At 45.5% G+C, this 24,261-nt stretch overlaps 1 protein-coding gene across 13 annotated transcripts in view; it reads right to left on the bottom strand.

Moving 5' to 3' along the window:
- SBF2 (SET binding factor 2) overlaps window positions 1–24,261 on the bottom strand; it is a 510,140-nt gene that overhangs the window by 41,206 nt on the left and 444,673 nt on the right. For all 13 annotated transcript variants that reach the window (XM_053274763.1, XM_053274792.1, XM_053274810.1 and 10 more), the window contains 3 exons: window positions 17,502–17,678; window positions 8,334–8,435; window positions 7,000–7,185 (listed from right to left, as the gene is read on the bottom strand). In XM_053274763.1, the coding sequence (XP_053130738.1) occupies window positions 7,000–7,185; window positions 8,334–8,435; window positions 17,502–17,678 (465 nt within the window). The remainder of the gene's footprint in view (window positions 1–6,999; window positions 7,186–8,333; window positions 8,436–17,501; window positions 17,679–24,261) is intronic.

Here is a 24,261-nt window from a genome sequence, read left to right as displayed (position 1 = left end):
GGTCTATCATTGGCTACTAGTCGGAGGGCTATAGGCCACCTCCAGCCTCAAAGGCAGGATGTCTCTGATTACCAGTTGCAGGGGAGTAACAGCAGGAGGGAGGGCATGCCCTCAACTTCTGCCTGTAGGCTTCCAGTGGCATCTGGTGGGCCACTGTGTGAAACAGGATGCTGGACTAGATGGGCCTTGGGCCTGATCCAGCAGGGTTGTTCTTATGTAATTATGACTACATAATCAGATAGAAGAAAAAATAATGAACATGTAAATTTCACAGCTGTCAGTTTTATAGGAGTATAACTGACAACCAAGGGTGTATTTCCCCCTGAATGGTTTACATTAACATGTTCTCTGCCACCACTCATTTCTTAAACACCTCCTTATTGTGTATTCAGCTCAAATCAGATCTGAAAAGGCATTTCTATGGTATAGAGATTAAATAAGTGTGTTTCATCTACTGTAAGGTTGCATACAGATACATGGATCTTGAGCAGTGAGCTCACTGTGGATCTGTGCTCCTATTTTGGTCAGAAGTAAACTTTCCTAAGAAACTGAGCTCAGGAGCAACCAGTTCTTCCCAGCTGGATACAGACAGTGCTGACTGGCCCTCTTTGTGGAAGGCTACTCCCTTCCCTTCTCCTGCACAGAGCAATGTTTCTAGGTAAAACAGAAACAGAAGCAGCAGATGGGCCTTTAAAGAAGTCAAATAAGAATAAAGAATCAGATAAATGTGTCAGGTGCCTGAACCTTTTTTACAAGCCAACAGCTGGCTCAAATTATGGGGTAGGGGTCAAAATCCACACTGGATTTGGAGCCTAGCATGTGTGTCAGTAGAGTGAAGGCAGGTAGAGTTTCCCCCAACAGGAAAAATAACAACCCCCAAACAAATCTGCACTGGCTCATCTAGGGAAGTCTGGATGTGTGCACTCCGTGGGAGCTGTGCTGTGCTTTCAAACTCACAATATTTCAGCTGTTCATTGACAGGACTTGGAGAAAACTAGGAGAGGATCAAGAGGATGGGAAGAGACTGCTAGCTGCCTAGATCACCACTCTAGGAAAGCAAGCAAGTCTTCTCAAACAGCAGTGCAGAGGAAGGCAAAAGGTGGCCAAGCGCTCATCTGCCTGCTTAGACCAGAGCTCAGCCTCTGCTGCTTCTTTTTTTGAAACAAACTGCAGCTTATATAGGATCCTGTGATGGACTTCCAGACTTTTAAAAACAGTTTTAAAACCTGAAATGCTGCCTTAAGGGATGGCAAGGCAGCTGGGGGAAAGAGCCGTTTAATTCATCCCCACAGTTGCTGTTTGCCTGCAGAAACAATTGTACAGACCCCTTTCAGATCTTTCATATAACATATAGTTTGTATTGCCACTTCTGCGGGGAAAGAGAGGAGTGGGGTGGGGAACAATCCTGAAGGAATAGCTCCACTATTCCAGTTTTCTTTAGGACATTCTGCATCTTGTTTTTATTAACCTCAGTCACAATTGTTATCATTTCTGCTAATGACTTAAAATCATTTTTAAAAATTAGTGGTTAAGTAACATCTGACTTTGTTTATTCAAAAGTGCATTCATGGCCTCTGGAACATTCCTCGTGCACTGCTCGTGGGATGAGGATGACTGAAATGGGTATTGAAAACAGATTCTAGGTCTCAGAGTGAGAATAAAACAAAATGACAAAAGGGCAAATCAACTGGTGCATGCATTGAAAACTGGTTTTGAAATTCCCAAGAATACTTGACACACTTCAAGTTTGGTTGGCAAGCTTTTTCTGTGATTAGCTATTGTACAACTGAGGTTGGACACAGATGTTCAAAATAGACTGGGTATTTGGGGAAATCTAATGGACTATCTCATTGTATGACTAAATAATTCCAGGTAGCTAGGACAGCCCTGTGTGGGGATAACACTGTTGTTGCAAGGGCCATAGCTTAGCACACGCTTTGCTTATATAAAGTCCCAGGTTCAATCCCCACCATTTCTGGTTAAAAGATCTCAGTAGCAGAGCTAAGAAAGACCTCTGCCTGAGACTCCGTTAAGTCTGGGCCTGGTATGATTTCAGAGGAGGTGGATCAATGGTCTCACTTAGTCTAAGGCAGCTTCAGATGTATGCAGCAGGATGAAGGAGAGCTGGCCTTGTGGTAGCAAGCATGACTTGTCCCCTTAGCTAAGCACGGTATGCCCTGGTTACACATGAAAGGGAGACTGGATGTGTGAGCACTGTAAGATATTCCCCTCAAGGGATGGCACCTTTTAACATGGTGATTCTCTTTATTTAGCAGGGGGAGAGTAACTGGCCCTATCTACCCCCAGCACAGTATCTCCAGTAACTGTTGCTGGTGTCTGCCTTATGTTTCTTTTTAGATTGTGAGCCCTTTGGGGACAGGGATCCATCTTATTTATTTATTATGTCTCTATGTAAACTGCCCTGAGCCATTTTTGGAAGGGTGGTATAGAAATCGAATGAATGAATGAATGGAGCCGCTCTGGGAAGAGCAGAAGGTTTCAAGTTCCCTCTCTGGCTTCTCCAAGATAGGGCTGAGAGAGACTCCTGCCTGTAACCTTGGAGAAGCCGCTGCCAGTCTGTGAAGACAATACTGAGCGAGATAGATCAATGGTCTAACTCAGCATATGGCAGCTTCCTATGTTCCTATGTTCATGCCTAAGAAGTTAGTACAGGCAGGACTGTGAAGAGAAAGGTTTGCAGGAGAAGGGGTTGAGGGGTTGAGTACCACTTAAAATATATGGTGGCATTAAAATAACAGAAACTGTCTATATAATGGAAAGAACCATGTTCTAGTACTGATATATAAATCAAACTAGATTATTGAGCCTATGTGAAGCTTTGGTCAAAGCTGAATGCTCTGCACAGTCCCCCTGGCACCATGCAGAGATGACCCTTCTTTATTTTATTTTATTTATTTAATTTCTATACCGCCCTTCCAAAAATGGCTCAGGGCAGTTTAAACAGAGAAATAATAAATAAATAAGATGGCTCCCTGTCCCCAAAGGGCTCACAATCTAAAAAGAAACATGACAGACACCAGCAGCAGTCACTGGAGGTACTGTGCTGGGGGTGGGTAGGGCCAGTTATTCCACCCCTGCTCAACAAAGAGAATCACCATGTTAAAAGATGCCTCTTTGCCAAGTTAGCACAGGTTCTTGCCATGCCTTCTTGCCATGCAGTGCTGCACTTTGCACAGTACTGAGGGGCTCTAAGGGAAATGGAGCCCTCTCTAGCCCCTGCACCCTCTGGGAAGGTGGATACAGAGTGCTCGGAAGTCTAGTCCTTCCCAGTGCTTTCCTCCAGAGCTCTTAAAAGAAGGCCCCATCTCTCTTAAAGGGCTGTCCCAACCCTGACTAAAGTGTAGTACTACGAGGAGTTCAGCACGTGGGAAATGGCTCTCCCATTGAAGGGTGGTTTGTTTGTTTTTGCCAGAGTGCCCCCCCACTTGAAAAACAGTGAAGATCACTGATTTAAGACATCAGAACAAAAGCTCAGTGACCAGCTAGTCCATATAAATTGTCAACCTACAGTTTGTAGCTTACTTTATATAGGAGGATCACAGACAAAAGAGCTCAAGAGGTGAAGATGAAATTTTCAATGTAAAAAAGGTTTCCCAGAAATTGGGCACTTTTATTTGTGCTGACATATCAAAGTTAATGCCATGATTCAGAGAAATGTTTGCTCCTCCTCAGGGTCCCAAAATTTTCCCTGTCAGAAGATGCCTCCACAAAAGTTTCAAATTAAAGCAATTTAGAGTCTCTGCCTGCGGGCTTTTTAAAGAGGAAACGATACTGTTGTTTATACAATTTCCTCTTGATTTCCTTTTGAGAAAGTTCTCTGCCACACTCCCAAATTGGTGTTTGAGTTTGGTGGATTGTTGATACTTAAACTCTCATTAAACATATGGTGGTGTGTAGGGATGTGCACGACCCACAGTTTGAGCACATTTCGCAAGCGGTGCCGGGGAACTTTAAGAGGAGAGAGCAGGTCTTTTACCTGCTCTCTGCTGCCCCATGGATCTTCCTGCTGGGACGCTGCACATCCCAAGAAGCCCTGCATGGCATCAGCGCACACATGATGTCCGCACATGCATGGGTGCCATTTGCGTGGTCAGCAACACTATGCTGACCATGCAAATGGCACCTGTGCCTATGCATGCTGATGCTGCATGGGGCTTCTTGGGATGTGCACTGCCCCAGCAGGAAGCTGCATGAGGCAGCAGAGAGCAGGTAAGGACCTGCTTTCCTCTTTCTTAAAGTTCCCTTGTGCCACTCCCGAAATGTGCTTGAACCGCAGTTCGTGCACATCCTTAATGGTGTGCATATAGATGGCAACTTATGATGTGTACATGGATGTGGTTCCATCTAGATTGCACTTATAGTATTCAAATAACAGTACTATTTATTTATTTACTCACTCACTCGCTCACTCTGTATACATAAAGAACAGTCCTGCTGGATCAGGCCCAAGGCCCATCTAATTCAGCATCCTGTTTCACACAGTGGCCCACCAGATGCCTCTGGGGAGCCCACAGGCAAGCGGTATGTGCATGCCCTCTCTCCTGCTGTTGTTCCCCTGCAACTGGTATTGGGAGCCATCATACCTCTGAGGCTGGAGGTGGCCCACAGCCACCAGACTAGTAGCCATTGATAAACCTGCCCACCATGAATCTGTCTAAGCCCCTTTTAAAGCCATCCAAGCTGGTGGCCATTACCACATCCCATGGCAAAGAATTCCATAGATTAATTATGTGCTGTGTGAAAAAGTACTTCCTCTCTCGGTCCTAAATTTCTCAACCTTCAGTTACATGGGGTGACCCCGGTCACTAATATAAAATCTTACATTATATTGAGATATTATTATAATATTATATTATTATAATATATTATATTAATATATATTATATTACTGCTTAACTAAGGGGACAAGTCAGGCTTGCTACCGCAAGACCAACTCTCCTCTGCCTTTGGATGGAAAGGCAAAAATTCAGAAGTGAATATTGGTTCAGTTGCAGCCACAGATGCCCAATTATTCAGAGATCTGTGAAACTGAAATGCAGCCTAATAAGCAAGATTTGGCATTGCAGAATTTGGCACCAAAGAAATCCAATTTGGAAACAAGTAACAGGAAAGCAGCCATACAACATTTTAGACCAAAAAAAGTTCCAGATATGATCAAACAGCTAAAATTAAAAGTTATTTTAGGGATTTTTTTTTTGGCAGGAATTTTATGAGAACGGACATTTTGAAATACTTTTTGTTACCTTCTGACAAAATGAAACTGGGTATGGATGACCCTCTACATGACTTACATGTTTTACAGAGTACTAGGAGCATGCCTGCTTGGACACTAGATCAAGTTGCAAGCATCAGTTCATACAGCACTTTATTTGCCAAGCGCTTCAACTGTGGGCTAGATCAGGGTTTAATCCCATTTCATAAATGGGGAATTGAGACTAACAACAACTTTATTTCTTGGCCACCCCATAAAAAATTGTGCTCTAGGCAGCTCCCAAAGTAAGATGACTGAATAAAGCAGATCATTTCAGCAATTTTTTTTTTAAACTTTTAAAAGGGCCTGAGTGAACAGAAAGGAATTCACCTGGCATCTATAAGAACAAAGCAATCATGCTAGGTGAGTCTTACTGGGGAGGCTATTCCATATCCCTTGTAGCCACCAGCCTCATTTCATTTGGCAGGGGTACTCTGAGCGGTGCCTCCGAAGAGGATCCTGAGGTCCACCCCACATTGCGGGGTGCAGAAGAGCAAACGTAACTTTTACAGTGATATCAGTGATTATTTATTATCCCAAGTGAAGAAAATTGGCAGGGGCCTTGGGAAGGAAGGAGCTTGTGTTCGGATAGCTTGCCAAGAGTTGATACATGCAGCTCTGGTACTCCAAATCTGGTACCCCTCTGAGGGAAACGATCTGCCCTCTTCCAGTTGTCAGTCCCAGAGATGAATCACTCACAGTCATGTACCTCTCAGTCTATCCTGTCGCACAGGGTTGTTGTGACAAACTTAACTTGGAGGAAGAGTGGGATATAAATGTAGTGATGATGATGATAATGATGATAATTGTGTTGATGGCTTTATGCAAATACAACATTCCAAGAGGTTAGACCAATGCATTGAGCAGAAAAAAGCTGATGTAGAAAGTGAAAGGAGCTTCCTTGTATGACATCACTGTCACCAACTCTGCTTTTTTAGAAACAACTAGCAGATCTAACAGATGTTGCTATTGTGAAAGAATGACTCATATTAATAATTCAGCTGACACCTGGAGATACTGGCATAAACAATGGCTTTTTAAAAGATGATGCAGTTCTAATTTAAGAATTAATGCTTCATATGTTGTTTCTAGTTGAAACAAAGACAAATATTTTCCTTAGCAGCCTTCCTGTTTCACCCATCTTGTAAAGAGGCATGATCCTAAACTTTCACTTGTTGCTCCTGATTGTTTGAATAGCACTGTTATGGATTTGTAATCCAGATTCAAATTAATGTCCAGTGGGATTCCATATTACTTTATCTATGTGCACATGGAGAAAGATAGAACTTTATTTCTGTGCCAACTCTCTGGCACATGCAGAGAGCTGTAAAGGGAGGGCAAGAAATCTACTTGCACTGGAATATGGAAACAGAGGGAGAGTCTACTGCTGTTTCTTACCTTCTCTAAACTGTAGCTAAAGTGAGAACTCAGGGGAGGGTATGTGTGCTGCTGGATGTCCTTTCTTGCCAAGGTCATGGCTTCAAGTGAGCAGATTTGTAAATGACTGCTTACATGTGCTTTGAGATGTATAGATGAAATTCTGAAAATACTGCTATACAGAATGAAAATTCTCTTTTAAAACTACAACTTTCTGTTTCCCCGCATAAAGTTAATGTATTATTTCAAGGGTATAAGATATTCATATTTCTCTAACATATCTGCCCATCGCCCTAGAATGTTGATACTTTTGCACCCATACATTTCAGATATATACTTGTTTTGCTTACCTGGTACACACAGTCCAAGAACTGCAAAAAGATAGGAGCAAACCCACTCCCCTGACAATTGAGCGTCAAATTACTGCGCTGGCTGAACTTATGCCCAAAGGACAGCCATTCTTTTTCCACTAGCATTCTGAAACCTTCGAGTGTTCGATAGAATGGATCACTGAGTAACTGTACAATAGACACCACCTAGACCACAAAATAAAATGTTAATGTTAGATACAGTGCACAGAAGACTATTTAATATTTTATACATTAGTATTTCAACAGTGCATCTATTAGTCCGACAGCTGAGGAAATCAATGGGTACATCACAAATTCATAGCTTTGCTGCTACCCACCACTCTACTAGAAGGCAGCCATATACTCTTTACTGACAAAAAGCACTGTACCAGCATTATGGCTAGACAGTTATGTCCTCTGGTGTATGGAAGTAGTCAACATTAATACTGTGCAGGTGCAGTGACATCATCTGAAATGGAGGATGGACCAAAGCCTCTTATAAGACTAGACATGGCTTGCTACAATTCCAAACAAGTGGAATAGATAAGGATGGAACTCTAATGATGAAACAAATTGTCCACCTTTTAAAACTTGCATTTGTGATTGTTGCTTTAAGCTTCATTGATTTTTTTTAATGGGTTCATTTTTAAACTGTTTGTACTAATGTGTTTGATTATAATGCACCTTGGATACTTTTAGTTAGAAGACAGGATATCAAAGCTTAAAAAATCAACCCAAGCAAGCTGTTTGTAATTTTGCAAAATAAAATAACACACTTCGTGAAATCTGGTGTTACTCCTCATTTCATCTGTAATATGTTCCATAAAATCTGAATCCTTGGAAGTTTGTTCTTTCTGTTTTTCTTGACAGAATGATATGGGCAACATTGTGCGCACGCCAACCACCTTAGCCTGTCAGTTTAGGTCAGCACAAGAGTTTATTTCCCCCCCAAGCATCAATGTGGTACAGGGGGTGAGCTTAGAGAACAGCTGAATGTAGTTTGAACCATGCAGGATTATAAGCGTGAGATTCTATGTACTGCATTAGGATGCTGCAGATCTGAAAATTTAAAAATGTGAACAGGCTAGTCACAGACCTGGACAGCTATTGCATTATTGTGTAATACCAATCAGATGAGGTTGCTTTAGGAGTTCCAAAATATGTTGCTTGAAGTGATTGATCAGGTATAGTCAGAATACATTAGGCAACATCCAGAAGTTAATATTTCTCATTGATTCCAATGGTGTTTAGTCATTATTAACTGGACTGGATATTGCCCATTGTCTGTTTCTCTGTCAACCATTACTACATTCAAGGACATAGTGATAGCTCACCTGTGCTGTGATATCCCAGCCATCTTCCAGACAAACCAAAACTGAAGAACCATTCTCAAGCAGCTCTGATATAACCATACCCAACTGCAGAATCCTATGAAGCTATAAAAGAAGAAAAAGGCCCACATTACTAGAATGTCCACATTACCTTGCAGATAAAAAAAACAGGTTGCTTACCTGTAACCAGTGATCTGGTAGTGATCCATTGCAGTCATAAGAATGGGTTCTGCGCCTGTGTGGGACCATTCGAGCAGAACTGACTAGCTCCTCAACAGTGGCGTATCCGGGGGAAACGGCGCCCCCCGGCCCCCACATACCTGGGCCGGCGCCGGTGCCCCCCAGGCAGCAGATCACCGGCGGTGGCAGCAGTTTGGTGGCGGCATGCGGCAGTGATGTGGCGGGCTGCGGCGGCGGCGATGTGGCGGGCTGCCCGCCGAGTGGCGGCGGCGGGTTGCCCGCCGCGGCGGTGGCTGGTGTGGTGGCTGGCCTGGTGGCGATGGGATGGCCTCCTCAGTGTAGCAGCCGAGCGGCGGCGTGGAGTGCAGGCAGTGACGCCGAGCCTGCCTTCTGGCCCGGCATCGCTTCTGCGCAGGCGCGCCGCACAGAAGTGACACCGGGCCAGAAGGCAGGCTCGGCGTCACTGCCTGCATTCCACGCCGCCGCTCGGCCGCTACAGCTACACTGAGGAGGCCATCTCATCGCTGCCAGGCCAGCCATCGCTGCGCTCGGCGTGGCGGGCGATCCGCCGCCGCTGCCACTCGGCGGGCGACCCGCCGCCGAATTGCCGCCCGCATGCCCGCCGCCACTCTCGGCGGGCGATCCAGGGGGGGCGGTGGGGGGAAGCCACTTTTTGGCGCCCCCCACGTGACCCGCCGGGGTGGTGCCCGAGGCACGTGCCCCCCTGCCCCCCCTATAGTCATGCTCCTGCTCCTCAAAGTGCTTAGTCTCGCCCCTGCACGTGGTGCACTTGCTTAGTTTGGGCGGGCTAGTGTTTTCTCCTCAGTTCCTGAAGAACCGACATTTGGAAGCAATCATCCTCTGGAACCAGTCCATAGTCCAATAAGGTAAGTAGTAGTGCATGTTTCATAAACATACAAGTTGTCACTCTGCATACTGCAGTGGGGCTTGTGGGAGGGTCTTATGATTGCAACAGATCACTACCAGATCACTGGTTACAGGTAAGCAACCTGTTTATCTGGATTGTGATCTGTTGCAGCCATAAGAATGGGTGACTAATGAGTTGTCAGCCTGGAGGCGGATGAAGTATGCTATGGTAATACTCTTTTGAGTACATCCCTGCTGAAATTGGCCTGAGCTGAACTGTGATGGTCCGAAGGTTTAACGCTTTAGGAAAATATGCTCAGAGGACCAGGTAGCTGTGGTATAGATGTCCCTGAACTTGATGCCAGCCATGTGTGCCGCAGAAGTAGCATAAGCCCTGGTCGAGTGGGCCTGTATAGTCTTACGGGGCTCCACTTTTTGATGTTTGTAGGCCAGAAAGATGAGTTCCACAATCCAATGGGAGAGTCTTTGTCTGGAGATTTATAAACCTTTCACCTTGCTCTTGTAACCTACAAAGAGGTGCTTTGTCTTTCTATAGAGCTTGGTCAATTTCAAGTAGAAAAGGAGAGCCTGCCTCATGCCTAGAGAGTGCAAGGAATGCTCTAGGGCTGTTGTTGGATTGCGAAAGAAGGTGGGTAATACAATGTCACTGTTGATGTGAAAGTCAGTCACTATTTTAGGTCTAAACTCAGGGTCTAGACAAAGTACCACCTTGTTGTTATGAAATTTGGTGTAAGGGACGTCAATGTGGAGAGCATTTAACTCGCTGACCCTTCAAGCTGATGTTATGACCAGGAGAAAGGCTGTTTTCAGTGTAACAAGCTTTGGAAGTGCCATCGCAATGGGTGGCTCTGTCAGAGCAGAAAAACGAGGGACAAGCTCCACTGTTCAGTAGGTTGTCTAATAGGTGGGTAGAGGTTGTTGAGACCTTTAAAGAATTTTTAAGAGTCCGGGTGCGAGAAGACCGTCCTTCCATCCCATTTGGGATGTTAGGAAGATATAGCAGCCAGATGAATTTTGATAGAAACATTGGCCAACTTTTGATATTTCAAGGCTGTAAGGTATAGGAGTACCTGGCGAGAAGTGGTGGAATACAGCTGGAAACCATGTCTCTGTGCATACAGCTGAAATCTCTTCCACTTGCTGTTGTAATTGACCCGAGTGGATACTTTATGTTCGTTAAGGAGGATATCATTTAAGAGCCTATCCTCCAGACAGGTTAAGAGTCTTGAGGTTGGGATGATGGATCCTGCCGCTCTCCTGAGTCAGAAGACTTTTATGTTGAGGTAGACGCCTGTGGTGACCCCTCAACAGTTTGAGTGCCTGTTGAAACCATGGCAGTCGAGGTCACCACGGAGTAATCAATATAAACTTTGCACATTCTTGCAAGATCTTGGCCAGGACACTGTTCAATAGAAGATAGGATGGAAAGATGTACAGAAACTATTAACCACAGTGGGATTGGAATGCATCTCCTTTAGAGTTGAAGCCAGCGCTGGGGGCACTTCTTGTTCATTGCTGTGGCAAACAAGTCGATATCTGGGGTGCCCCAAGACCAGAAAATTGGCCAAAGATACGTCCAATTGATTTCCCACTCATGCTGATGAAGAAGGAGTCGCAACCTGCTGAGGTGATCTGCCAGAGTGTTGTCCACATCCTTGATGCAGATAGCGGTCATGGTCATTTGATGAACAATGGGCCGATTCCAAATCTGCAGGCTCAGTATGCACAGGGAGCAGGAAATGGTCCCTCCCTGCTGGTTTAGATATGTGATCACCATAGTGTTGTCTAGGTTGATCTGTACAACCTTGCCGGCAAGTGACAGTTGAAAAGACTTGAGGGCCAGGAATACAGCCAGCAGTTCTAGGAAGCTGATGTGCATTTGATGTTGATTTGGGGATCACAGTCCCTGAGCACGAAAGTTTCTACAGTGTGCTGCCCGCCAGCCCTGCATGGAGATGTCTGTTGTGTCCCAGGTGGATGGTTGGGGTACTTGGAAGGGTACCCCCTTGAGAAGCCTGGTTTCTTTTGTCCACCACTGGAGTTACATCAGGATAGGGTCTGGAATTGTAGACAACATTTGGGTGCTGTCTACGTTGGGCCTGAAGACTGACAGAAACTGAAGTTACAGCCGTCATAGATGCACCCTGGCAAAGTGAATAGTGGAATCACATGAGGCCCAGCAACCTCTGTATTTTGTATGCCTTCTGCTTGGGGCGCTCCAGGAAGGTCGATATCAGGTCTCTGATCCGCAAGAAAGGATCCATCAAGTATGGACCCAATGTAAGCAATGTGCTTTACCGGCAGAAGTTTGGACTTTGTCCAGTTGATCTGGATGTCTAGGTCTTCCAGAAGGTGTAGCACTGTTGTGACATGCGAAGATAACTGATGCCCTATGCTTCCTGTCAGGAGCCAGCCTTTGAGATATGGAAACAGAACTATCCCCTGCTCCGGCTGGTGCGCTACAATCACAGCCATGCATTTGGTGAACACACAGGATGCCATGGCCAGTCAGAACAGAAGAATGTTGTATTAAAAAACTTGGTGACCCACCGTGAAGTGGATGTACTGCCTGTGATTTCGTTGGATCCCGACATGAAAATACGCATCCTGAAGGTCCAACATCACGAACCACTCCTCCCTGTGGAGAAGAGGAAAGATGATCTGAAACATTATCATGCAAAATTTGCATATGTCCACATGACGATTTAATTGTCAGAGATCCATAATTGGTCATAGGCCGCCGTCCTGTTTCGGGACCTGGACGTAGTATAAGTAAAAACCCCACCACTGGTCTGTCCACTGAACAGATGATATCACCCCTTTGTCAAAGAGAGACTGAAGTTCTTCCATCAGAAGAGGTGAAGCTGGGGTATACATGATGCCGCTGAAGGATGGCTGGGACAAGAATTCTATTTCATAGCCTGTCTAGACTATCTGTAGGACCCAGCGGTCCGAAGAAGAAACAGTTCTTTGCAAAGTTCTTTGCAAAAGTAAAAGTACTTTTGCAGACCGGCAGGGAAACGGGCGGCGGGGAGATGTCCTCCCGCCCCCTTCCCTGCTAGGCTGCAAAAGACTTTAGGAAGGCTTCTGCGCGCGCACGCGCAGAAGCCTTCCTAAAGTCTTTTGCAGCCTAGCAGGGAAGGGGGCGGGAGGACATCTCCCCGCCGCCCGCCCGCCCGCGTCTTAATGTTATCGGGCATGACTTAAGGGCCCGGGGCGAGATTTAAGGGGGTGGGAGGGGGCTTCAAGGGGGCAGCCATTTTTTAAAATCGGAACAGCCATCGGAGGAGCAATTTTTTCAATAATTACGGCGGCAGTGTGTGGAAAGCGCGGGAGGGGTAAGTAAAGCCCCCCCCGCCCTTAATGGAAGCCCCCAAACTCCCCACCCGAACCAAAACCACCCCGTGACCGGACCGGTCTGGAGGCCTTTAGAATGGCCTCCGAACCGGTCTGTGCACATTCCTACTGCCAACTGGCAGTATTTGGAAGCGTTAGGATGTGAAGAGGTTGAAAAGTTCTGTGCTGTAAACCTGGACTTCTTAATGGATTCCATGGTGGTATTCGTAGTCTCACAGGAGACCCTTCCTGTCAAAGGGTAGATTTTTTACACAATTCTTCATATCTGGCTGAAGTGCAGTGGCCAAGTGTGTCTATGTAACGTGACAGCAGTAGTCATTGTGCGAGACTCAGTCTCCACCAGGTGCTTAGCATTGCTGAGCTGTTGCCTAGTCAGGAGGGTAACCTTAGAATAGGTATCATTAAATTTTGCAAGGAATTCCTCTGGGGAGAGATCATTTTGCTCCTGGTGCAACTCATCCCAAAGGAAGTGGATATACTTTGCAAAACAGGCAATGTAGTTTGCAATTTTAATTCCCAGGCACGAGGTCGAGTAAATATTTCGGCCCAAAGTGTCCAATTTGCAACCCTCTTTATATCCAGGTGATGTGTGGCAGTGGCACCTGCTGGTCTTGGATGACGAGGCACAGTTCACCACAACAGATTTAGCCGGAGGGTGTTTTAGTAGACAACCTCTCTCTCCTCCCCCCCTCCCTCCCTCCCTCCTGGATTCTGTCTAAATTTTCTCTAAGTGTTTGGAAGTTGGAGTGGAAGTTTGAAGAGTTGTCCAAGCTGACTTTGCAGCTGTCAGCTTGGCACTGGCAGAACTGGAAAGTGTACTGGTTGAGTTGGGGCCGTCAAAGCGAAAAACTTGTAGACGGGGTCATGTTCATCCTGAGTTTTCTTTTTTAACTGCAGACCTAGGGCAGAGGCCATCTCCGAAATTTGCTTATAAGAAAGCATCTCCTCATTGGGAGATGTGTTATCACCTGGCACCACCTTAATAGGGGGATCATCAGGATGCTCTGAAGAGGATGTGTCACTGGAGGTTGAATCAGACTCATCATCATCTGTCAGGATGGCAGTATGGGGTCCTGAAGGGATAAAATCATTGTCCTTAAGTACTGTCTGCATCGTAGCAGAAGTGATAAGCTTTATAGTTCGTGTAGGTGTGACTTTTGAGGATGTAGTCTTGGCAGATCAACAGTTTTTGTCTCTATACATGCCATAATAGGACAATTAGGTATTGAGTTATAAATAATAACAGCAGCAACAACATCGAGATACCCATCTGGGTTGGAATAAGTAGAGGCGTGACTTCTGTTGACATCGAAACTGTGACAGGTCTTGGTATCTCCGGTGGAGAAGTCATCTGTGTAGCAATAGGGACCATCATCATCGAGGATTGACAAGTCTTCCAGAGTATATAGTCATGATAGTCAGAGGGGAGTATCGAGGGACTACACTTGGTCTGCGAGGCATCACCTCCTCCCCAATGTTCGAATCACACCTTGAGTGGACACATAGTCAGTAGGTACTTTCCATGGGTGAGGACAACTTTGCACTTGAAAATGTTGAAAGGCTGACGGTGTTGAGTGGGTGGAAATTCGAGCCTGAGAGGAGCGAGGTTCCTGGACTTCTTGGTATCGAGAAAGTCGTGCCCTCCTCATCGATGTAGAGGCCTTGGTTTAAAAATCCATAGAAAGTCGAGGCCGGCGGGGTGTTCTCAGTGGAATCTTGCATGTGGAGCAAATGTGTGGTCCCCTGTTCTAGATCAAGTTCGGTATCGTCAGCTTCCATTTCAAAAGAAATTGGACAAGTTGTAGCCTGAAGGAGATGTTGGGCACGGAGTTTATCGGCTGGAGATGGTGTTTGTGCCGGAGTCACAGTGGGCGATAGAGTGTGTTTACGGCCTCGAGCAGTTGATATCGAAGTTGATGTCGAAAGTGTCGGTGTGGGGGCTGGACGCTGAACAACCGAAGAGGGGAAATCTAGCATCATGATGTCCTGTGTCAGTGGGTGAGACCTGGAGGCGCTCAAGACCTATTTCAGGGTCATTGGTGAAGGAGTTGCCCTTGAAGGGGTGGATTGGTCATGATCAGTCTTAGTGCCCTTGTCACGGTGCTTCTTGGAGAGTGGTTTTCCTTCGGGATTGGCCGCCCAATGTCGGGACTTATGCCGCTTTTGGTGAGTTGAAGCAGAAGGTGGCTTCAGAGTCTTAAAAGTTGCAGACGTGGATGTTGAGGCAAGCACTGTCGAGGTTTTAGACTGCATCACGGCAGAGCCTGACGGTGACATCCATCCTGATGGCCTCGATACCGTATCCAATGTCAACGGTATGGGGGTGTCAGCCGGCGCAAGGCATCATTGTATAAAGTGGGTTGCAAATGAAGGGCTCTGTTCTTTCTTGTTTGGTGGGGGAAAGTGAGGCAAATTTTAACACTAGAAGTGTTGTGGTCCTCGCTGAGACATAACAAACAGAGCTCGTGGTCGTCTGCTGAGGGGAGTTTAGAGTTGCAGTGGACACCGCTTGAAAGTTTTCTTTTTTGCCATAATAATAGGGAAACAAAAAAAAATCTGATACTCAGGTTAAGGGAGATCCGGGCAGAGATCGATAACACAGCCCGAAGTCGTTAGCCGAGAAGTCCTGTAGATCATTAGCCAAGTTGAAATAGTAAAGAATAGTCAGGTCCATTCTGAAGTCACAATAGTTGTAACAGTCCGTTTTATTTATTTCTCAAATTACAGAAAGTTGTTCCAAAGAGAGGTGCCGACACAATGGTGGTCAGAAAGGAACTGAGGAGAAAACACTGGCCCACCCAAACTAAGCAAGTGCACCACGTGCAGGGGGCGGGGCTAAGCACTTTGAGGAGCTAGTCAATTCTGCCCAAATGGTCCTGCACAGCCATTCTTATGGCTGCAACGGATCACGATCCAGATCTATTACCTCAACCAGACTTTGCCAATACTCTGGGAACCTCAGCCTTTTTCTTAGAAATTGACAAAATACTTGTTTTAAGCATTTAAGCATTTGTTTTAAGCATATTTGTCTAAGGCTGCACTCCCATGTGCATTCACTTTGGAGCAACTTCCATTGAGCCCAGAGCTTGTAAATATTACGGCAAAAGAGGAGGAGAAATTGGAGAACAGCACCAGGCTCATGCTGCTTTTGCTGGCATCCCCATGGCAAATATAACGCATAGTCCCAGCTCTGAATTAGAGGTTGTGGAGATATTAATGCAAAGGAAACTCTCTCACCAATATGAACTCCAACAATGATTAGAAAAATTCCAAAACCCTGCATAGTACTGTCATGCCTAATGTTAACTGGCAGTGAGAGCTTGGAGGTATTAAGCACTTTGTTACTCGTACATGCAGCATGCATCCATAAACAGAGAAGTCCAACAGGCTCTCAAATACATTAATTCAGAGATAAAGGTTCTGAGAGACTCTACAGCTAGAAAACATTGAATAAAACAATCAGATTGTTCATCTTTAAGGTGTCACAAGAATCTTTGTTGCCTTTGCTGCAATAGATTACTATGTCTACCCCTCTGGAGAACATGACAATATAATATCATTTCTCAGAGCTCTTCTCTTGCAGAAATCCCTGGCTAAAATATCTAGAAGAAGTAGACTGTAACACGGAAATAGGTGTCTGGTTTACGAAGTCCTCCCCCAGAAAAGATTATGGCTATATGCTACCTCCTGACTCGGAGGCAGTATGCCCCTGAATACCAGTTGCAGGGGAACAATGGTGGGAGAATGGGCATACTTTCATCTCCTGTTTGTGGGCATCCCTGTGGCATCTGGTGGGCCCACTATAGAAAAAAGAATGTTGGCCTAGATAGGCCTTGGCCTGATCCAGGGCTCTTAAATTCTTATCTATTTCATTTCACTGGGATTTGTGCCAAAGTGCCGCAACGGGGAATTGCTTGACTAAAAAGGAGAAGGTTGCCAGTTCGAAGCTCTGCTGGTGAAACATCTATATCGGGCAGCAGTGATATAGGAAGACTGGGTGGGAGGAGACAATGGTAAACCCCTTCTGTATTCTACCAAAAGAAAACCATGGGGCTCTGTGGGCACCAGGAGTCAAAATTGACTTGAAGGCACTTTACTTTACTTATCGCCAAAGCATAGAACATGATGTCTAGAGATTGTACAAATAAGTATAAGCTACAACAATATACCAAGCCACATTATTAGTAAATCTTCCTGGATTTATGTGCTGTAAATGAAAATTGAGTTTGGATTGTAAGGGAGAATATAAATCATTACTATCAAACACGGCATTTTCATGATCAATTGCATTCAAAAGGGAGCAGTGCCATATCCTAATTATCATATCTCACATCTGTCATTGTGAACACTGCCCTGAAAGAATTTTGTCTGTGTATGGCGCAGCAGGGAAGTAACTTGCCAAGGGAGCAAGAGGTTGCTGGTTCGAATTCCTGCTGGTATGTTTCCCAGACTATGGGAAACACCTATATCGGGCAGCAGCAATATAGGAAGATGCTGAAAGGCATCATCTCATATGGTGGAGATGGCAATGGAAAACCCCTCCTGTATTCTACCAAAGATAAACACAGGGCTCTGTGGTTGCCAGGTGTTGACACTGACTTGACGGCACAACAATAATAACAGGAATACAGTAGATTTTGTTAACGGCAACAATGGAACAAGAGGATATATTTTTGCTGGTCAGAAATAGCACTTTGTTTTGTAACAAAAATTATAGATATTTATGACTCCACTGTATCACTTTACCTGTGGGAACCACTCTGATTCTCCAAGTGCTTTAAGGAACGTTATTTCAGAATCTGCAGGAATATTGCTGGGAACACAAGCACTCATGAGCTTTTTAAAACTAGCTTTTACTTGACGGATGTCACTGAACTCCACTGGAACAAATTCACAATTTAAAGCAAAATCAAGTTTGAAGCCCTGTGGACAGAAAAGGCATGTCATTCATTTTTTAAAAATGTGTGTGTTTAGAGTGTTTCATTACTGAGTGGTGTCCCGTACTCACTATCTTTCTTATCTTTCCAGGTACAATGCACAGGATTTACATAGTTTCCTAACTGTAATGTAATAGTATAGTTCATTCATTATGCGTAGTAATAGGCCATTGAACCAAATAAAACAACTAGACACAGATTCAGTCCCCTGCTAACTTGGCAAGGAGGCATCTTTTAACGTGGTGATTCTCTTTATTCAGCAGGGGGAGAGTAACTGGCCCTACCCACCCCCAGCACAGTACCTCCAGTGACTGTCGCTGGTGTCTATCTTATGATTCTTTTTACATTGTGAGCCCTTTGGGGACAGGGATCCATCTTATTTATTTATTATTTCTCTGTGTAAACCGCCCTGAGCTATTTTTGGAAGGATGGTATAGAAATAGAATAATAAATAAATAAATAAATAAATAAATCCCTGCACATAATCTAAACCATTAAATAAAAGGTCCTCCTTACAGTCAAAAGCCATAGTCTTCAAATAATTAGCCCACAGCAACTTGAGCCGATAACAGAATATGCACCTTTTCCTCCTTCATATCTAACTTTTTCAAGCACTTTTTCAAGATATTTCTCCTACACTGAAATATAGAGGACAGTGGAGCAAATAATGGGGTAAATCTTCAATTTGAGAATGGGCACAAATGCAAAAACTTTGTAGTAGTTTTCTTGACAGCATAGTCCAAATGTCTCTTTTTTTCCTCCTACACCTTTTGGGTGGGTATAGTATGAGTTTTTGTATTATTATTTTCACTGTTTATATATGGTATTGAAGAAGTCCAACTCCCTCTTTGGACCTGTCTCCTCCTCATTAGCAAATGGTGGTAGAGGGGGCTCTGGATACTGTGAGAGTGAAACATTAAGGGAAAGGCATAAGTTTGCATGGCGTAGGGTTTGTAATCCTATGCCATGGGTGATATTATCTATATAATTATGATCTTCTATTTATTTCTCTTAGCCGTACAGCTGGATGCGTGGGGATGCATGGCAGACCAGATGTGTGGCGGACCGGAAGCGGAGGGTGGGCGGTGAGGCGGCGGCAGGCCGGACTGCCATGAGGAGGCGGCAGCAGTGGGCCTGGCCGCGATGGGGTGGCTGTGGCAGTGGGTTCAGTCATGATGGTGAGGCAGCGGCGGCGGGCCTGCCTGCAATGGAGAACCGGGGGCCGCAATGGGGAGCCGCTGCTGGCGGCCGTGATGGGGAACTGGCAGCGGTGGACCTGGCTGCGGTGGTGAGGCGGCAGCGGGGTGAGAAGGTGGCTGGGCCGCCCGGAAGAGGAGACGGCCCAGGAGGGGATGGCCCGGATTTAAAGCCAGCAAGAAACTATTGTCGGGGAGGGGGGAGGACTGGGTGAGGCTGCAGTGGTGGCGGCAGGCCTGGCTGCAGTGGTGAAGCAGTGGTGGTTTCGAGCCTGGCTGCGGTGGCGAGGTGGCTGGGCTGCCAGGAAGAGGAGACGGTCCAGGAGGGGATGGCCCGGAGCGGGAGGCGGGAGGCAGCAGCACTGAGAAATAATGGCGGTCGGTGGTGGGGGGCATGGCTGGCCCCAACTATTGAACAGATGCGCTGTGCGGGGTCAGCGAGCTATTACTAATTGCTAAATGGACCTAGGCAGGGTCCCAAACTTCCCCACACCGGAAAGTATGAGATACCTCCTCCCTCCCGCCGCATAGATGTCACTGCTGGAAATCCCAGCCCACATGAGGGTCTTTACTTTGGTGCGCTGCCATGCCCGCCTGTCAGCCATTCTAGAAGGCAGGTTTGGGAAGATCCCACTTGCGGAGAGACTATGTCCTTGCGACACAGGGCAGGTTGAAAATACAGCACATGTTCTCCTTTTCTGCTCCTTCTATAGAGATAGATGCACCAACCTAACCTCACCAGCACTCCACAGGCATCTTGGTTGTCCTAGTAATTTTTATACCTTGCTGCTCCTCTCGAATGAAGACGCCACCATCACGCACAACACTGCAAAGTTCTGTGCTGCAGCGTGCAGAATCCACAGGGCCCTGACAGCTTCTGCCTAGAGGGACTGTGGGCTGAGCCTACATAAATCCAGTCTCAGCTTCTGCTCTCATATAAATTATTGTAACCTCCTTCAAATTGCTTACTTTTAATCTCTTCTATGTACTTTTAAACACCCATACTGTAATTATTGTTAACTATTTTTAAAGTACTTTTATATGTTGAGCCCTTCTGGCCTACTGCATACTAGGCTCTAGATTTCTCTCCCATAGATATATTTCAGATTTTTTAATTTACTTCCACCTCACTACTACCCTACACTTATACAGCTCCATAACAGTACTTTTATATTTTATATTGTATTTCCTACCCCTTGCCTGTATATGTCTTTATTCCATCTTTTAAAAATTGTTCTTATGTTGGTTCAAGACCAAAATAAAGGATTGATTGATATTATATTACTAATATTTACAAGTGAAGACTAACAGAAATTTCATGTTAGAACTGAAATCTCTTGTTTTATATTTGATGAGGAAGGGGCAGAATAGGGCATTGATGGGCAGCAGGAAGGTGAAATATAGGGGAGGACAGGTCTTATCAGAATGGTTTCCTTCATTTTCTTATTTGGTATAGTGTATTTTATTGTTTTCATGGTCCACTCCCCCCCTCCTTTTTTTTTGTTAAGGCCTGTTGCTTTTTGTTTTTAGGAATCCTTTCTTTGTTTTTGTGCTTGGCATTCTCTACCCCTTTTCTCTTTATACAGCCTATGTCTTCTGTCATTGTTAACACCAACTGTAACCCACTGTCAGTGGTTTTTCTTGCTCCCTTCCTGGTTGGTCCCGTGCTCCTAGTTCTCTCTCTCACTTTCGTTCCTCAGATCTCCAATGATATTGGCTGTGGCATGCCATGTGATCCCTCTAAACATCTGCATATGCCTACCCACCCTTAACAGGAACTTCTGGAGGCTCTGTTCTTACTCACAAGCTTCATTAGCAGAGACGTAACTAGGGAAAATGGCACCTAGGACAAGCACTGAAATTGCCGCCCCCCCCCCCCGCGGCCAAACATCTGACACACATCTTTCAGAAAACTTGTTTTTTTACCATAATATTAGCTCACACTGCCAAAACATTTAAAACTAGCTTTCATTTCTGAACAATAATGCATTTCCCCATAGAAACCTCAAATATACACTTGCATAGGTGAAAAATCAAGAGAAAAATCAAGTTGAAAGCCTTGCCAGTACAAATGAACTAAAAAGAGTGGAGGGAGTTTTCCACTGCTTCTGAAGCTCTGCAGAAGCGGTTTCCCACCCCTGAATCTGTTATTGCACTACAATTCCCATTCTCCGCTGTCTTCTGCCATTGTGTATGGGGAGAATGGGAGTTGTAGTCCAGCAACATCTGGGGAACAAAGTTTGAGGACTCCTGGTCTAGACTATCAGGAAGCTGTATGAGCATTTCTCAGTCTTTAAAAAGATTTAATTTAATGTAATTCTATTCACTTATACTTAAAATAAATGAGCAAATAAATCAAAACTACCACCCCCCCCACAGCAATTATTTCTCTCCAGTGTCTGTTTCCAACATGCCCCCTAGAACCAGGCATAGTTCAGACTTTAATTAAAAGGAACCAACTATTTAATTTGGGAGGGAGAAAGAAGAGGGTGTGTGTGAAAAAATCTAGTTTTTAAGCTAAACACACACATCAGTGCATAACACACTGGCCCATTAATAATAAATACCAATTACTGCTTTGGGCATCATTAATTAACAGCAGTTACAGTAACGACACAATTTTTATGATGATGATAATTTACTCAGGAAAATAGGTCTTAAAACCCTTCAACAGCAAACGGCAAGAGAAAGGGTTAGAAACAGTTTGATTTGGATTTGGCGGGGGCGGGCGGGCGGTGCGGTGAAGCATGCACACAGAAGCACTAAGACTAAATGGGAGTAATAATAACTACTTTTCAAACAGACTATATGAAATAATTGAGAGTAATCCTTTGCCTATTTTAAGGTTTTCATTTTTACTCTGTTTTATGTTGCTGTAAACCGCCCAGAGATGGAAGTTTGGATAAGTATACAAATTTGATAAATAAATAGAAATAATATTTACATTCTCTCATGCACCCCATGATAATTTCAGCCATCATGATAATGCTGGAACAAGAAAGCAATTCTGAATATACAGCAACAGAGAGAGAGAACTGCTACCTTTCCACTCCTCAAAACCCTAGATACATACATGAACCAAATAAGATGTCCCATCAATCACAATCAGTAGCCCATGATCAACTGAACACTTTAGAATGTAACTTGCACTTACTTTATCAAACTTTTAGTTCAGAATGTTTTTAAGTTTTATGAATAGTTATTTTAAGTTGTTTTACATGATATAATCTTTTAATTGTTGCTTGTATTTTTAGCCTATAAACTGCCCAGAGATTTGTATATGGGGCAGTATATGTAAATGTGAAAAAAACAAAACACAAAGCAAGTCTCATAAATAGAAAGGAAGTTGAATCAAACCAGTGATTGGAGTCTGATTAAGCCAGCTTGGGAGGGGGGAAAAACCCCAATTATTCGAGCTAATCTCCAAGATCTGACACATACCAGAGACTATGGGCAGTAGGGCAAAAAGAGTGCCATAACTACCCTTTTGAGATCACACTCCAGGGATAGCATGATGCTTCTAAGGAATGTCTGGCGATTCCCTTTCATTCCACAAAGTCAACAAAAAGTATGTTTCAGGCGTTGACAGGTGCCCTATGCCTTGAAAACAGAACAGACTTTCAAAAAGTAGGTTTGTCTCAACTTTCACAGTGAGGAAAGTTGCTCTAGCTGGCTTTCTGTTGTGTGCAGCTGTAAAAGGTACAGGAGCCCTGTCAGAAAGAAGGTGCCCACCCACGTGCTCTGGAGAGCTACTCCCACGAATGCTTCTCCCCACCCCAAGCAGCAGAACCTACTAGGCAGCTGGCCAGGCGGAGCATCTTAACACAAACACACACCTCACAGGAGGGACTAGAGAACGGAGAGCGCCACCGTTGCCATCGGCAACCTTTTTTGCGCAGTGAGCCAAAGAGCGCAGCCCCTCTTGGACCAGGGGTGCTCTTTCCCCAAAGAGTTTGGCAGGGACCCCGCAGCTGCTACCTTCACAGCCACCGTCAGTTCTGAGTCCACCACGGGCGCAGTGGTTTACACTGCAATGCATGGGCAGGGACTCGCAATCCCACCTCACGCAATCTCTCTGCCTGTGTTCCAAAGCAAAAAGAGTTTGCTCCGCGTGGCCCCTTTTTAAAAACTCCACTCATTTCCTCCCTAGCCATCCGGATGCGCCACCCTCCACCGCCTTAGCCTTGCCGCCCCTTTGTTTTTATTTTATTTTTTCCTGGTTCCTTTTTCCTGTCATAGTTTCGGCCGCCTCCTGCACGAGGGGCATGAATAAATACATAATAAATAAACAAAAAGCTCCCACGGTGCATGAGACAGTTGCAGAGAAAAGCAGGCGCGCTCCACAGAGAAGTTGGGCTCCTAGCCTAGGAAGCAACAAAGCCAGCCGGGCACCCGCCAGCCCTCATGCCCCTTCCTGGCCACGCCGCCGCCACCTGCTCAGCATCTGCAGGAATGCATGACTCATCCCCCCGGCAGCCCAGCCCGGCGCAGGAAGCCTCCTCTCCTCCTCTCGGCAACTGCTGCCGCCAATGCACAGACTCCCCGGTGGCGGAGGGCAATTTTTCAAAGGTGGGGTGGAGATCGACCCACTCAGAGGGGGTTGTGTCCCATCAGCGGAGCATCCTCTGCAAAGGTGGCGGGGGCCCGCAGCCAATCCTAGCTGTTACGCTGAAAAAGGGTAACTCTGAGACAGGCACACACAGAAACCCGAGGGTTGGAAGTTTCTTCAAGTTTTCCCAAGAAGGTGCCATGCTGCCAGTGAAATGAATGAACTGATCAGCCTATAGCAGCCTTAGCACTTAGCAAACCAGAAGGGGGGAGGAGGACTGCTGGGAAGCTGAGAGGGAGCAAGGGGAGGGGTCAGAGCCAGAGGCACATAGTGCTCAGCCCTCTGCTTGTTGCTCATGTTGTGAGACTCTGGGAATGATCAGGGAATGGCTCTGCTCCTCCGCTCGCCAGGAGCCAATGGTGGGAGAGTGCCCACCCCACCTGGACAGATCTTGCGATTGGTAAAAAATTTCAAAAAAAAAATTGTGGTGGTGAGGGCGGGGCATGGCAGGCACTTCGTGGCCCCCTTCAGCTGAGCCTAGGGCACATGCCCTGCTTGCCCTACCCTGGTTACGTGTCTGCCCATTAGCAGCGAGCAATATATAGATAACTACCTTCCAACAAAAAAGGTTCTCAAAGCAGAGTTTACAAAACAAATATGAAGAAGAAAATGGTTCCCTGTGCCAAAGGGGCTCACTGTCTAAAAAAGAAACCAAGACAGGCACCAGCAACAGTCATTGGAGAGCTACTATGCTGAATGAATAAGGACAATTGCTATTTTCCTAGACCCCCCAGAGTATTGCTACAGTTGAACAAGGGGGGGAC

Source organism: Hemicordylus capensis, chromosome 1 (assembly GCF_027244095.1).
Source record: "Hemicordylus capensis ecotype Gifberg chromosome 1, rHemCap1.1.pri, whole genome shotgun sequence".
NCBI classification, from domain to species: Eukaryota; Metazoa; Chordata; class Lepidosauria; order Squamata; family Cordylidae; genus Hemicordylus; species Hemicordylus capensis.
This window is presented reverse-complemented; position numbering and strand designations above follow the sequence as displayed.